The sequence below is a fragment of the Harpegnathos saltator genome, unplaced genomic scaffold (genome assembly GCF_003227715.2).
Source record: "Harpegnathos saltator strain DR-91 unplaced genomic scaffold, Hsal_v8.6 scaffold203, whole genome shotgun sequence".
NCBI classification, from domain to species: Eukaryota; Metazoa; Arthropoda; class Insecta; order Hymenoptera; family Formicidae; genus Harpegnathos; species Harpegnathos saltator.
This window is the reverse complement of record NW_020229988.1, coordinates 1,424,673-1,438,202: the sequence shown is the minus strand read 5'-3', so window position 1 is coordinate 1,438,202 and position 13,530 is coordinate 1,424,673. Positions and strand designations below refer to the sequence as shown.

Here is a 13,530-nt window from a genome sequence, read left to right as displayed (position 1 = left end):
CCCTCCCTCCCTCTCTCTTTCTCTCTCTCTCTCTCTCTCTCTCTCTTTCTCTCTTCCATCTCCTCCCGCCCTCCCTCTCGCGCCGCCGTTGTTCCTCTCACACGCGCATTCACACACGGTTGTGACTTTCAACGCCTCTCTCGCTACCATCTCCCGTCGCCTGTCTCTCCGTCTTTATCTCTGCCACTGCACCCGCATGCACCCCTCCCGCCCTCCCCCGCCGCGCAGCCCCATCACCCCTTCACGCACTATTCCGTCTCTCTCGCTCGGTCGCGCGCTTTTTTAGCAGACCGGCAAGCAGCCTAGAGGTAAAAGAGAAGCGAGTAAGACTCGGTAAAGCTCCGCTTTGTCGCCGGTCTCTCCCTTCTATGTTATTAAATCGTATGTGTTGAACCCTTTTCCGAGGCGGGGCGTATTATGACGCCGCGGTCGCTACTTAGAGGCTGCCTTACAGCAGCGGCGGTGGCAGCGGGGCAGCCTATACTTTATTTGTCGGCAGGTACTTCTGCTCTTACGAGGAATCTAGTTGTCCGAAATCCGGTTATGCGATTTCTTTTCGGAGCCGTCGCTGACTTTTAAGCGGATGTGGCCGCCATGTCACCGTCCAGGAGGGTGAAAACTCGGCCTTGAGTTCGGTCCAACTCCCGATCGAATCAACGTGTCCGACTAATAATTAGTGCACCGCGCAATGGGGAGGTCGAGAGACAATAAGGACATTTCTCGTGTTATTTCGGTTTTTCGCGGGCAGTCGCGCGGTTACGACTTTGTCGCAAATCGCGCGAGAACGAACTTTTGAGCCCGGCCGAACGACGTTCGTTTCAAGATGGAACGCGCACTGAGTGTACTCACAGTCGACCGACACCTTGATCTGCTTGCTAACCGTCGGTGGTATGCCGTTGCTGGCGATGCATAAATATGCGCCCATGTCCAATCTCGAGATTCGCGCCATTTCCAGTGTCTCGCCCTCCCATTCTGGCACTGAAATTGCAATTGCATCGTTTGTTACACTTCAAGCGGGTCAATCGATCGCCTGGTTAATCTCCAGTACTCTCCAACACGCGCGTTTGATGTGTGCTTTTAAAACTCGACTTGTATCATAAGAAAAAAAAAAAAAGAGAAAAACATGACACGCGACAGTTCTCGTCGACTTTGGTGAACAGTTTGGTTAACGGGTTTCTAAGGAGTTTAACAGGCTTCCGAAAGTTTCTATAAAATCACATCGCGTACATACCGGACAAAGTTTTGTTGATCGAGATCTTGGAGCCGTCGTCTCTCTTCCAACGAATGCTGGGCGTCGGACTTCCGGTCGCTTTACAGGTGAGACTCACATTGGCGCCCTCGCGCACAATCGCGTCCGACGAGCTTTGCGAATCGTCAATGTTCGGTGGCACTGTAAACGGGAAACGACACTCTTAGTTTGCCTTTGTTTGAATTAACAACGCTGCCGGGCCCATCCGCCGGCTGCGATTAATTTAATCCGGACGCGCGCGTGAGGAAGCGTGAAAAAGCGAAAGTTATCGCGGGGATGGCGCGGAAAGAGGTGCGGGGAATTTGGAACATCTTACGTAGTGATCTTAACACATCCGCGCTATGCGAATAATTCACAACTCGCGCGGGCTTTACCTCCGCGAGATACAGATTAATTTCTGTCCGGAGGATAATTCTGAATTCATTTTCCTCGCGAGGCAACAATCGCCCGTTGAAACGCTCCTTAATTCCCATCTCAGGTGCATTCTTATCCTTACAGCTTTATGGAATCTCATGAGAAGCGCGTCGCTCGGTATAGCATCGGCACACTCTTCAAGTAAATATAAACTTGAATAAATAATATACGTCGGATTTCGTCTTGAGCAACACGTTGTGCTTGATTATTATTTACTGGACAAAAAAAGAAACGCGGGGCTTATTACGCAAGAATTACGAAAGATCGCACGGAGCTCTTCACACTCAGTGTGTTGAGCCACGCGAGATGAGGGATCAATTTGGACTTGACGATGAATCCGAGCGTTTTGCTAGCGAGGTGCTTTTCACGCAAACTTGCTCGCGGTGAATGCACGAAGAAAGAGATCCGTTTGATAATATTTTCCGTTTTTCCATGCTTGAAATACATTATTGATAACCATATTAAGCTCGCGCCATGACACTGATATCACGCATCTCGCATTTATGCATATTGACCACGTCGTCGCCGCTCTCGAGTTAAACGGCCAACCGGGAGGCGTATAATTCAATTATATCGTCGTCGTGATAACGGAAAATATTAGTATGTGGACACATGTCGTCTGCAACGTTGACGTCTGGAAATGCAAGATTCGGCTAACGCGCTTAAAATGATCGAATATCGCGCGACGCTTTCGAAAAACGACAAACGCGAAAACGCAAATTATTCTTTTCCTTCGTATGTAACCGGTTTGTGCCATGATCGACAGCTGACGAGAGATATTGCTATTACAAAAGCGACGTTCATCTTCCAGTCAGATCACCTCTGATTTTCACACGTGACGTTGCGTCTCATATGAGCTTGCACGACCTACCCCGTGACTCGAGTCATTATGTGCTGACAGATTTTCCATATTAGCGTTGGGTCACGGTTAGCTGATATTTTCGCGCCACCGATGCTTCTGATGCGAAAATCTCGAAGGGGGAAATTTTTCAAAATATGCGCGAACTTTATTCAATGTGACGATAACTTCCAACTCTGCGTTGCGTGTATCTTATAATTACGCACGCGAACACGCAAGGGGGGAGGGGGAAGGCGTGCGAGAAGAATGGCGTTTATTTCATATCCATGTGTCGACTTTTTGCCGAGATATGATTGTTCGAAGGTGTTTCAATTTTCAAAGGTGGCGCACCGTCGGCGGTCCTTTGGCGGCACGCGCGTAACACATTGTAGCGCGTTCGCGGTCTCTCCCTTTTCCGAGCGTTCGATTCAAGGGAGTGACGCGTGAGATTGCCGTTGGGCCTCGGACCCATCGATTGGTCCGCCGCTCGTTGATATCTCCGCCCAGGAGAATCGCAGCGACGTGTGAGAAATTGCATTGTAAAGCTGACACCGTTTCATTTTCGACAAGTTTGTTCCTCTAAATTATCAATCAATTCAGCGGTAAAGTACCGCTCGTGCTCTTTTTTATAGCTAAGGATAAATGCGACGTTAAATCGCGCGATTCCGACTTTGTAGGGAATGTATTTTCCATTTGTTGCAGTGGAATAGTGAATTGCATTTTAGTGTTCATAAGGACTGCTTTAATTTACGTTGTCGTTTAGCGTGTCGCCCTTAGTTGGGCTGCCTAATTTATTAATTAGTCTCCCGCAAATTGCCAGTGAAAATATTTTGCTGTAAAACGTTTATGGCCACGATGCTGCGTGAATTATTTGTCATGCATGCTGTACGTATAATTGAATTGTACGTTTAATTTGTTTCGATCGTGGTATCGGAAAACAAATTTACCGCAATTATACTGATTATATCAATTTCTAAAACAAAAGCATTGTCCATTAATGGCATGCAATAATTAATTATTAACTTACTACGACGCATCGTTAAACTAATCACAACGTGCCCCATTAATGCTTGCTTTTCAATAAATGGATTAAAACGGGCAGTCTTTGATGTAAGACTGAGATCGTGCAGAATACGGTTCACACTCTAAATATGAAAAATGTGGGATACCAAAGAAGAAGTTCTCTCTCTCTCTCTCTCTCTCTCTCTCTCTCTCTCTCTCATCCAACTTTGGAAACGCAGCGATCGTTGGTACGCGCGGAATCATAACGAGGAGAAGAAAGAGAAGAGAGAAGAGGAGAAAGAAAGAGGAAATACATCGTTTTTTCCTTTTTCCCTTGTTTTAGGCAAATGCAGAGCTCGTTTAAGTACTTGCGAATAAACTGCACGCACCGAAACAACAGTGACCACTTTGAACGGTTCGTTTAGCAACACGCAGCGCGTATGAAGAGAGCTGTTCTACATGTTCATTCCGAGTATAAACTTCGCTGCGTATTCAGTTTCTCCGCGCCATTTGCGCCGCGCAATTTCGCACACCACTCGATACTTAGGGCCGCGTTTTATTCCTCGCTCTATTGTTGCCGTATCATTTACGATCGTTCGTGCGAAACGCACTTTGCGCCAACTAGACCGATTAACAATCGTCGCAGGTCCCCCTCCCCCGCGAGAGAGCATCTCTTCTGACTCTTTTCTTTTTTATTTCTTCCTTGCTCTTTCTTCCCCTCTCGCTGCCCGCAAGATTCATTCCACGACGCCGCCGCCGCCGCCGTCGCCGCCGAAGGGCGAGAAATGATTAATTCCTCCGCAGCCAATCACTCCGAGCGGGGTTGACTCAGCCGAGCCGACGGCCGCGCGATCGTCGGCCCGTTCGATCTCGCCGCGCGTTATTCAACGGGAAGAAAATCCGCCTTTTTTGTCCGTCAACAGCCGGGCGGCCGGCCGGCGCGCGTACAAGGGAGAACGCGGCCAATCCTATGAATTACCGCAGGTGTCCGCCGATATCCTGCATTAATGCTAATGCGGGGTGTTACCGAATTGTTGAACAAGGGCAGATTGAACGGCGCGGAGGCGGCTCCCTCTCCCTCTCTCTCTATCTCTCTTTCTCTCTCCTTCCCTCCCTCCCCCCCCTCTCTCTCTCTCTCTCTCTCTCTCGCTCTCTCGCTCTCTCGCCATCCTGCACGCCGTTATACTGCAGCCGCGTAACGGTCTGTTGATGCATTATTCAAGCGCAAACGCCACCCCTGCCGCGCGTGTTGCCGCGCTGTTGTTGTGCGTTAACTTGTCCTAAACTCCCGCCAGCACAACGACGTTCGAGAGACGTCGGAGAAGCCTCCGCTCACCGATGCTCAGCCAGTCGCCGGTGCTTCGGGGGCAGGGGGGAGAAGTAAACCAAACGCGGTAACTGTATCCCGATATTCTTATAGCGCTGCGCAAAAATATACATTATCGCCGTTGCATCGCGTATCGATGGTGAGACAGAGAGATGGATAGAGGTAGATGGAGAGAGGGATGTTGAAATATTAAAAATTCTGAGGAGGGTTGCCCGTTCGCTCATCACGCCAGCCTCAGTTTTCTCATTTCCTCTACGGTCAAAGGAAAACATCGGCGCCCTTTCGGCGAGAGCGGCCGAAGGTAGCGCTCGCTCGATTTTTCCGCTTCTCCCGAGTGGTGTCAAATTTGAGATGAAACGCTTGTTCCAGCGTTACCGCGCACGCAGTTACCGTGCAATAAAATCGATAACTGTGGAACTCTGGAGAGAAGCCTGAGGATTGCGAGGCGATTCCGCCCGACGACGGGCGAGAGTGCGCGTATGTGCGCTCGCGACATCCCGTAATTAGCGGATACGACCGGAAAGCTAGCGCGACTCTCTTCGGCGGGGAGATAAGAGGGAAAATAATGAGGAAGAAAGTCAGTCGAAAACGCGGGAGGAAACGCTTTTATGGAGAGAACCGCTGCCCCGAGAGAGAGAGAGAGAGAGAGAGAGAGAGAGAGAGAGAGAGAGAGAGAGAGAGAGAGAGAGAGAGAGAGAGAGAGAGAAAGAGAGAGAGAAAGAGTTGATGTCGGAGATTGTACATTTAACGAGATCTCCGAGCGTTTTAAGGCTCGGATGACTCTCAACGACTCCCGTAATATGTCGGTAAACTTATTTTGACAGCGGTTGCGCTCTGTATACAGGAGGTCGCGTCGTAGAGGTCGTTACGACTCTTCGGCTACACTTCCGACGGCCTCGAGTCCGACGGAAATATTATAAACACAAGTTTGCGTCGGTTTCCAGCTGCAGCGCGGGCTTTAGCGGCGAAGAATCGCGCTGCAATCGCGATTGTCGTCTCGCACGATCACGATGAGATTACGAAATATCGCAAACGTGACCGTTCGAAAATCCTCCTTTCGTCCCGGCGTGATATCTCGGTTAGCGTTCGGAGGAGGGGGGACGCGCGCCCGAATGACTATTGAGTTTTGTCCGAATGAAGTAACAGTAAACCGCAGAGCGCTAATTACAGCGCAGCCTTCGGGTATCTAACATCCGGCTCATATCTCATTCTAACAATGCGCCACGATATACGTCACGCCATAGTTGGCGCGCGTTTATTGATAGCGCGGAGTAATTTCATTTGGCGGGCGCACACATCGAGCGAGATTAAAATGCAACGTACATTTCAGCGCGATCAACAGGTGGTGTCTTTTTCTTTGAGCAATCCCACTTACGGTAATTCGCGACGCTCGCGTGTGCGCCTAAATATCCATCAAAATTACATTTGTCGCGCCAGCTTGTTTTCGCCTCCTTTCCGTGTACATAACCGTCAATGGCTTCAATTATCGCGAAACGTTACCATTGTCCCGTGTTACAATCAATGTAAAGCTACCCCATCGGCAGCGTCCACGGGCCGGGGGTGAGCGAGATACGAGAGAGAGAGAGAGAGAGAGAGAGGGGGAGAGAGAGAGAGAGAGCGAGAGAGAGAGAGAGAGAGAGAGAGAGAGAGAGAGAGAGAGAGAGAGAGAGAGAGAATGAAAGAGACGCTCGGTGTGTCGTGTCGCACAATTCCCGAGGAACTTGACGAAGCGGCCGCGCGCGTTTCTTCGTTCCTCTCGCGATCCTCCCCGATCTCGTTTAATCGGCCCTGATCTCTCCCGCGGAATAAATCACGCGATTATCCCTCGCTCGCGTACGCGTGACGGAGGTGAATGTGGAGACAGATAATACCTAAATGCATCGGCGGAGCTTGTTACGCTCGATGTAGTTATGGCAGATTGCCATTGTGTCGGCTTCATCGGCATTATCACGAAGTGCCGAGAGGGAGAGAGAGTACCGCGACGAAGTCTTGCGTGTGTTCGTGCAACGGAGGGCAAGAGTCCCGTGGAAACAATTAATCTAGCCCTCTGATTACTCCTCCGACGCATTCGCCCTCTCGCAGCCCTCCCCCATCCTCCTCCTCCTCCTCCTCCTCCTCCCTCTCCTCCTTCGCCAGCCTCGCTGTATCGTCGCTCTCGGTCTGACGTTGGGGCCACAGTCGAGATGTCAAAACTCGAGATATTAATGTGTTCTCTCAGCCGGCGAAGGTATAGCGGAGACCGCCTCTCTCTCTCTCTCTCTCTCTCTCTCTCTCTCTCTCTCTCTCTCTCTCTCTCTCTCTCTCTCTCTCTCTCTCTCTCTCTCTTTCCCTCCGGTCTTAGATACTCTCTTCTGATTAAATTATTATAGGTCTGTTGCCGTTGCGAGAGATTATGTGGACGGCGGCGCGGCCACTCTTTCGCTCTCTCAAGTATAAATCTGCTTAGATGGCCGCGATAAAATGCTTATGTTCCCCGTTTCATGCGGACCTCAGGAACGGCGGCAAGCTGACTCCATTACGCGAAATGAGATTTATTCGTAGCGTCTAATGGGCTCACAGTGCGATACGATAAGATCGTAAATAACAATCGATCCGGGCCGTGTTCCGCACCACGGATAATGGCGCGCCGCGGAATTAACGTTAAATGCGCCGGACGGGGTTCCTTCTTTCCTCGAGCACGACCCGAGATATGAGCGGTGAAACGCGCGACCGTTCGTCGCGGGGAACGCGAGTCCTTCTATTATTTGCTCCCAGGGACAACTGTTCGTCGTGGGCCGACGTCTTTTTAATAAAGTTGCGCAGTTGCAATTTATCTTGGGATTCGGCAAACAGCGCGGAGAATTATGTCTTCGGAATCGGACGTTATTAATATAGGTATCCTGTTTTCAAACTTATCCTCCGGCGGACATGAGACACGGAATGAAGGATATAAATTCCACGATGCGTTACTGCGAATTTAAAGGCGGCATTTAAAGGCGAAGGATGTATTTATTACGCTAATTGCGTTGCTCGCGATTTAGAAACGGGAGAAACATCCCTCCCCCCTGTTAATAAGCAGCCGTTTCTTTCGCGTGCAGTGCGTTATCCGATTGAATTAATCCACGACAGACATCCTCCTTCGTTATTCCCGGGGCGAGATATTAATTATCGAGCAATTTCGGAAAACGTGTCCCTCGACGCGCGCCTACAAAATTACGTACACCGTATTTGACACAACGACGCAGGAACGGGTCGATTAACAGCGATAACGCTCGGCATGGGACACGCCGAGAGAGCAGCCATCGAGTTTTAACGCGCGGGAAGAAGAAGAAGAAAAAAAGAGAAACACACACCGCGCCTAATACGAGCGGAAGCCGCCTTACCTACGACGTGGAGATAGCCATATTGCGTTTTGGCGGCGGCAGTGTTAATCTGGCACATGTACTTTCCCTTGTCCTCCTCGTGCACGTCGTTGATATGTAGGAACCAGGTCCTGTGCTTATCGTGCGACACGGATATCCTGGGGTTCCTGGTAATAACATGATTCTGTACCGTCAGAATAGCGCTCTTGTCGAAAAGCATCCAGGCCACCTGAAACGAGACGAATATCGTGTTACATCGCTTAAACGCAGCTCACACTGCCGCCTTGATCATTGAACCACCGCCGAGTTTTGTCGTCCTTTCTTGCAATAATAACTGCCCGCTCATCGATCACAATCGCACGTGAGTTTACGCGACGCGGCTCATCTCGCGTGCGCGATAAACTGCTGCATGCGGACTTATAAATCGAAGCTTGTGTTCCGACGATTGAAAAGATCATCGAGCATATTCGAAAGGATCATCGAGCTTGCTGCGGAATTTACGCGCTGAGGAACAAAGACGCGGTGTTAATTTCGCAGATTCCAGACAGTCTCTTCCCCCGAAGGAAGATTGCTCTACACTCTTTTGATTAGCATTTTTTTTTCCCTCCCCAAGTAGGGTCGTTACTTTCCTGGCTACATCAGCTACGTTTTGCACATCGTGCCTGCTTGTGAAATCCGAGAGAAATAAAAGAGAAACGCGCACAGAGATGCTTGATCACAATATACAAAGAAAGGAGAGTGAGGGGCTGAGAGATGCGCCAGAGCGAGACGGACGATCAATGAGACCACCCCGAAGAGTCACGGAGTGATCTACAAATTCGCTTATTGTTGTGGATATTCGGCAACGGGATAAATCGCTCCGGGACTCGAAGGACGTTCCTTACGGATGTCCAGCGTGCTGTTTGAACCGAGGCGCGTATACGCGCGGCCGATGTTTTATACGAGCAAAGTTTCCCGTCCGCGAGAGTGCACAATGCCGCCGCCGCGTTCGCCACGCGGGTGCAAGTAAAAAGCGCAGCCCGCGCGCGCGCGCGCGCGGAGAGCCCAACGCGACCATCTCTTTTGTCAAAATGACCACTTATTGAAAATCCGGATGGTGGTTGGCCTTCGCTACTGAAGAATCACTTTGCGTGGCTCGTCGGATGGACGTCGATTGTTATTCTCGTCGAGAAACATGTAGCTTCCCGCTGTCTCTTCCCCGAGAGGGCGCGGCAGGGGCGAGGGGGGAGCGGAAGGTAAGAGGCGGGAGATTGAGATAAGTAGAAAGTATCGCGACAACGTCCGGGAGTGCTCTGAGATATTTAGCCGATTTCCCTATTCACGTCGAAGAAAGTGAAGGCCGAAGAAAGGCAACAAAGGGAAACGAGGGAAAAGAATGAAGAAAAATTCTGATCTCTCATTCGCTCGCTGCGAAAAGTCCCTGGAGAAATAAGAAGGGCAGCAGCAGCAGCAGCGGCGGCGGCGGCGGCGGCGGCGGCGGCGGCGACGGCAGCAGCAGCAGCAGCGAGCTCTTTTCCCGGGCTCAAGTACGAGGAATGTTGCATTTACTTCAACACAGCCGCTCCTTTTCACAATGTGCAAATGCACTGTTGTACGGACAAGCCGTATTGCGCCATCGTGATAACTCTCGGCGTCGCGAGTCGCTAACCCGCGCGCGATGCTGCCGGAAGTGTGCGCGATCAAACCAGAAGAGGACGGTTCGCGCGGAAAAGCAGCAGCCGTAATCCGCAATCACGTTACACCAGCTTTCTAATAGAAATAATACAGGCGCATCAAGAAGCGAGAGAGAGAGAGAGAGAGAGAGAGAGAGAGAGAGAGAGAGAGAGAGAGAGAGAGAGATGGAGGGGAGACACATTTCGATGTTTCCAAACGTGCCGGAAATCGAGACCGCGGAATAAAGCCGTCGACGTTTGCGAGAACGAGACCCTCACATCGGCTAACGCAATAAGCGAATGAGATCCTCTGCGGCCATAAGTCTCTCGGCGAGACCATAACTATTCGCCCCTGACTGCGGAACGAGAATCGCGATCGTTCCTCGCGTCTTCCGAGCGTGACCGAAATCTCGGTCCCCATTTATCCAGTTACCGGCAATGTTGGCGGTTATGCCCGCCGTCGCGATGCGCGAATCATGGAATCATCACCCCGTCGATGGAACCGTACGGGCGTCGCGGGGGGAGGGGAAGAGGAAAAATGGCTAACGCTCTCTGGCGAAGGCAACGTTCCGTTCGCGACGATCGCTCGTCTCCAGCGGAGATTTTGTCGACGATACTCCACCACGGAATGAGATAGAGCGCATTAAGCGCGCTCGGACGTAATTCCTCCGGCACTTCTCCGGAGGACTCGTTTCGACTCCGTGACGTCCCTTCGAATATTCTCGGAGGAGATCCGGGTGCAAGAGAAAATAAGTCGTGCCAGACGCGACACCCCATGCCCACGCGGGATGGAAAGTATCCCCAACCACCTTCGCGCGTTCCATCCCCTCGCGCACCGTCGCGCGGAAAATCGAGCGAGACACCAATATGATTCGCGACAGCGCTCATTTCCTCCGATTACCCTGCGCGCAGTCCCCGAGTGTCTCCTTCGAAGATACTCGTCGTATCCCGCAAACGTCACGAAGCCGAGGAAACGGCACGAAGGTTACCGCCGACGTGAGACACCGCCGATGTAAAATAGCGAGCGAGCCGACAACGTCGAGAGAGCGGTTCCTAAACTACTCGTTTTGTCGCTTACGTCGCTCGGATAATTCGACGATTCAAAATTGGCAGTCCATTAAGCCCGTGCTCGAGACGAGCGGATACAAAGAGCTACTTGGAAAGCAAGTTCGCGCGAGCATCTTTTCGCCTCGTCCTTTCTTTCGAATGCATCAACATGCAAGCCGCACGAGAACTAAGATGGATGCGCGAGAACGCGAGAGCGAGAGCGAGAGAGGACGAAAGAGGAAGAGAGAGAGAGAGATAGATAGAGAGAGAGAGAGAGAGAGAGAGAGAGAGAGAGAGAGAGAGAGAGAGAGGGGTTTGCTCTAGGAGTTTGTTCCCCAAGAGCATGGTACGAAGCATTGATTCCTCGGTGCGAGAAGAGAGTTACAGCTTTGTTTACTACGACGAGGGCGACGAGCTCAGCGCCGTCCAGTCTGGCTTGGCTCGCGCTGGCTATGCTGTCGGTATGTCTTCTTTTCCTCCACGTCTCCTTCTTCCACCCTCGCTTTCCGCCCCCGTCCGCGAGCCTCTCCCCTCGCTCTCTGCCGCCATTCTCCTTCAATCCCCCCGCGAAACGTCTGGACCGGGAGACCTATAGTTAACGTCAAGATCAACTCTCCTCGTCCTTTCAAACGTTCTTCTTCCACGCGAGTACTCCATGGTCTCCGCGTACGCAAACACATTCACCACCAGGCCGGGCGGTTTATATAGAACCATGGAAAGCGAAAGAGCGGCGAACTGAGCCAACCGACTCGCCCTGCCCCTCCCGACGTCGTCTCGTACCACTGGCCATTGTGTATGTAGAAAGTTGGAGCACATTCCGGCTGAATGTATTACAACCACTTAACCCGCAAGCTGTCGAGGCCTGTCCGGACCGGGGAGAATTCATGCGGCGTATGAACCGCGCTTAACGGAGGTGATACTTCGTTTAATCGGCGCATTAAGGTTCCTGTTCCCTAATTGTAGTCATACTGAATTACGACGTCGGGGGGAAATCGTAAAAGAGCCTTGTCTCTGAGGTACACGCCGGAAGAGAGGTCAGTCTCTCTCTATATGCCGCCATTCTTCTACCACGATCGAGGTTTGCAATTGTTTGTTAATTTAGGAATTAAAACCGTCGCGCCATCCTGAGCAAAAAATTGCTAGACCATAAGACCCCGATAAGGCTGGATGTAGGATGCCCTAAAAAGTGATGCCTCATTATTACCATATCAGGCCCCGAGATGGATTTTTTAGGGATACCTTAGATTTAATAAATAAGGCTTTGGTAGGGAAAGCTGAGAAGGGCCTTCGGACGATTTTTAGGGATGTCTTAGATTTAATAAATAAGGCTTTGATAGGGAAAATTGAGAAAGGTCTTAGAAGCGTTTATTAGGATGCCTTAGGCTTAGATTTTACGAAATAACGCTTTAACATGGAAAACTGATGTGGGCCTTAGAAAGATATTTTTTAAGGATGCTTTAGATATACAAAATCAAATTTTGTTATAGAAAATTAATAAGATTTGAAGCGTGTAATAAAATTGTCATAGTTTAGTATTGTTTTAGTAGGTACGCTTTATCTGATTCTTTTAAAGATTTCTTAATTATATCGCAATTAAAAATAAATTTTATTAGTTTTATTAGTTGCCATATTCATTAGTCTCTTCCAAGGATTTTTCTAGTATTGCCTTCGTTTTGAAATGCAGCAAAATTTAGTGAAAACAATAGCAGCATTTTTATTTTTATGCAAAGAATGCTATATTTTATTGTAAAATATGCTGTATTTGTAAAATAAACAATTCTTGTTGTATACTAACAAAGTTATAAAGAAATAAAGAAATTACAGTCTAAATTTCTTGGAATGAAAAGGACGAATATTTTTACTCAAGTAATAATAAAAATATTTCCTTACAAGGCCCTATTAATATTGTCTTGTAAGATCCTGTTGATATTGCCTTACAAGGCCCTTATAATATTGCCTCATAAGAACCCGTTAAATCATTTGTTACACATCTTGTAGGGTCCTTGTCTTTCTATCCCTACTAGAGCCCGATTAGTGTTGGAGAAAAGTAATCAGGTCCTTACCAAAGCCCTGTTAATTTCTATTTGGGATATTTTTTCTATTGTTGCGATCAGATCCGAATAGCGGGAGATTAATGAATGATTTGTCGTCTCTCAAAAAATTTGACGCGATGCATTGCGAAATCTTATTCGCTGTAATTCACAGAAGCTGCGCTCCTCTCCTCGACTCTTTGCGTTATTCCTCTTTTAATTGTGAAATCCAAACGATGCGTGATACCAAAGTCTCGTCCAGAGACAACATCCCCGACGACGCGGGAGGGTCGTGCGACAATTCGTAACGCGCCGAGATGGCAAAAAGAATCGGTTAACATCGCCAAACTTCCGCCGGACTCGCGCTCTCCTCTATATAAAGTTGGATCGAGTGCTCCAACTGTCGAGAATTCGGTTTGTTTGACCATGTCCGCCTGCAACTTGATTTAACAAATTGCACACGATAAATTGTGCCCTGCCACACGATCGAATTTCTGCTGAGGCCAAAGTCCCCTCCCGTGTACCTCATTTCTACGGTAGCGGTGGCGCGCCTGATCTCTTTCCCGCCCCCGTGTGTACCCGCGAATTTCTCGGCTTTCCGTGTAATGAACGAAGAGGCAGCAGCGCGGT

At 49.7% G+C, this 13,530-nt stretch overlaps 1 protein-coding gene across 4 annotated transcripts in view; it reads right to left on the bottom strand.

Annotated features, from left to right (window-relative positions):
* The window catches only part of LOC105181586 (neurotrimin), a 203,625-nt gene that overhangs the window by 70,406 nt on the left and 119,689 nt on the right, over nucleotides 1–13,530 (bottom strand). For all 4 annotated transcript variants that reach the window (XM_025298073.1, XM_011138455.2, XM_011138454.2 and 1 more), the window contains 3 exons: nucleotides 8,193–8,400; nucleotides 1,232–1,390; nucleotides 850–978 (listed from right to left, as the gene is read on the bottom strand). In XM_025298073.1, the coding sequence (XP_025153858.1) occupies nucleotides 850–978; nucleotides 1,232–1,390; nucleotides 8,193–8,400 (496 nt within the window). The remainder of the gene's footprint in view (nucleotides 1–849; nucleotides 979–1,231; nucleotides 1,391–8,192; nucleotides 8,401–13,530) is intronic.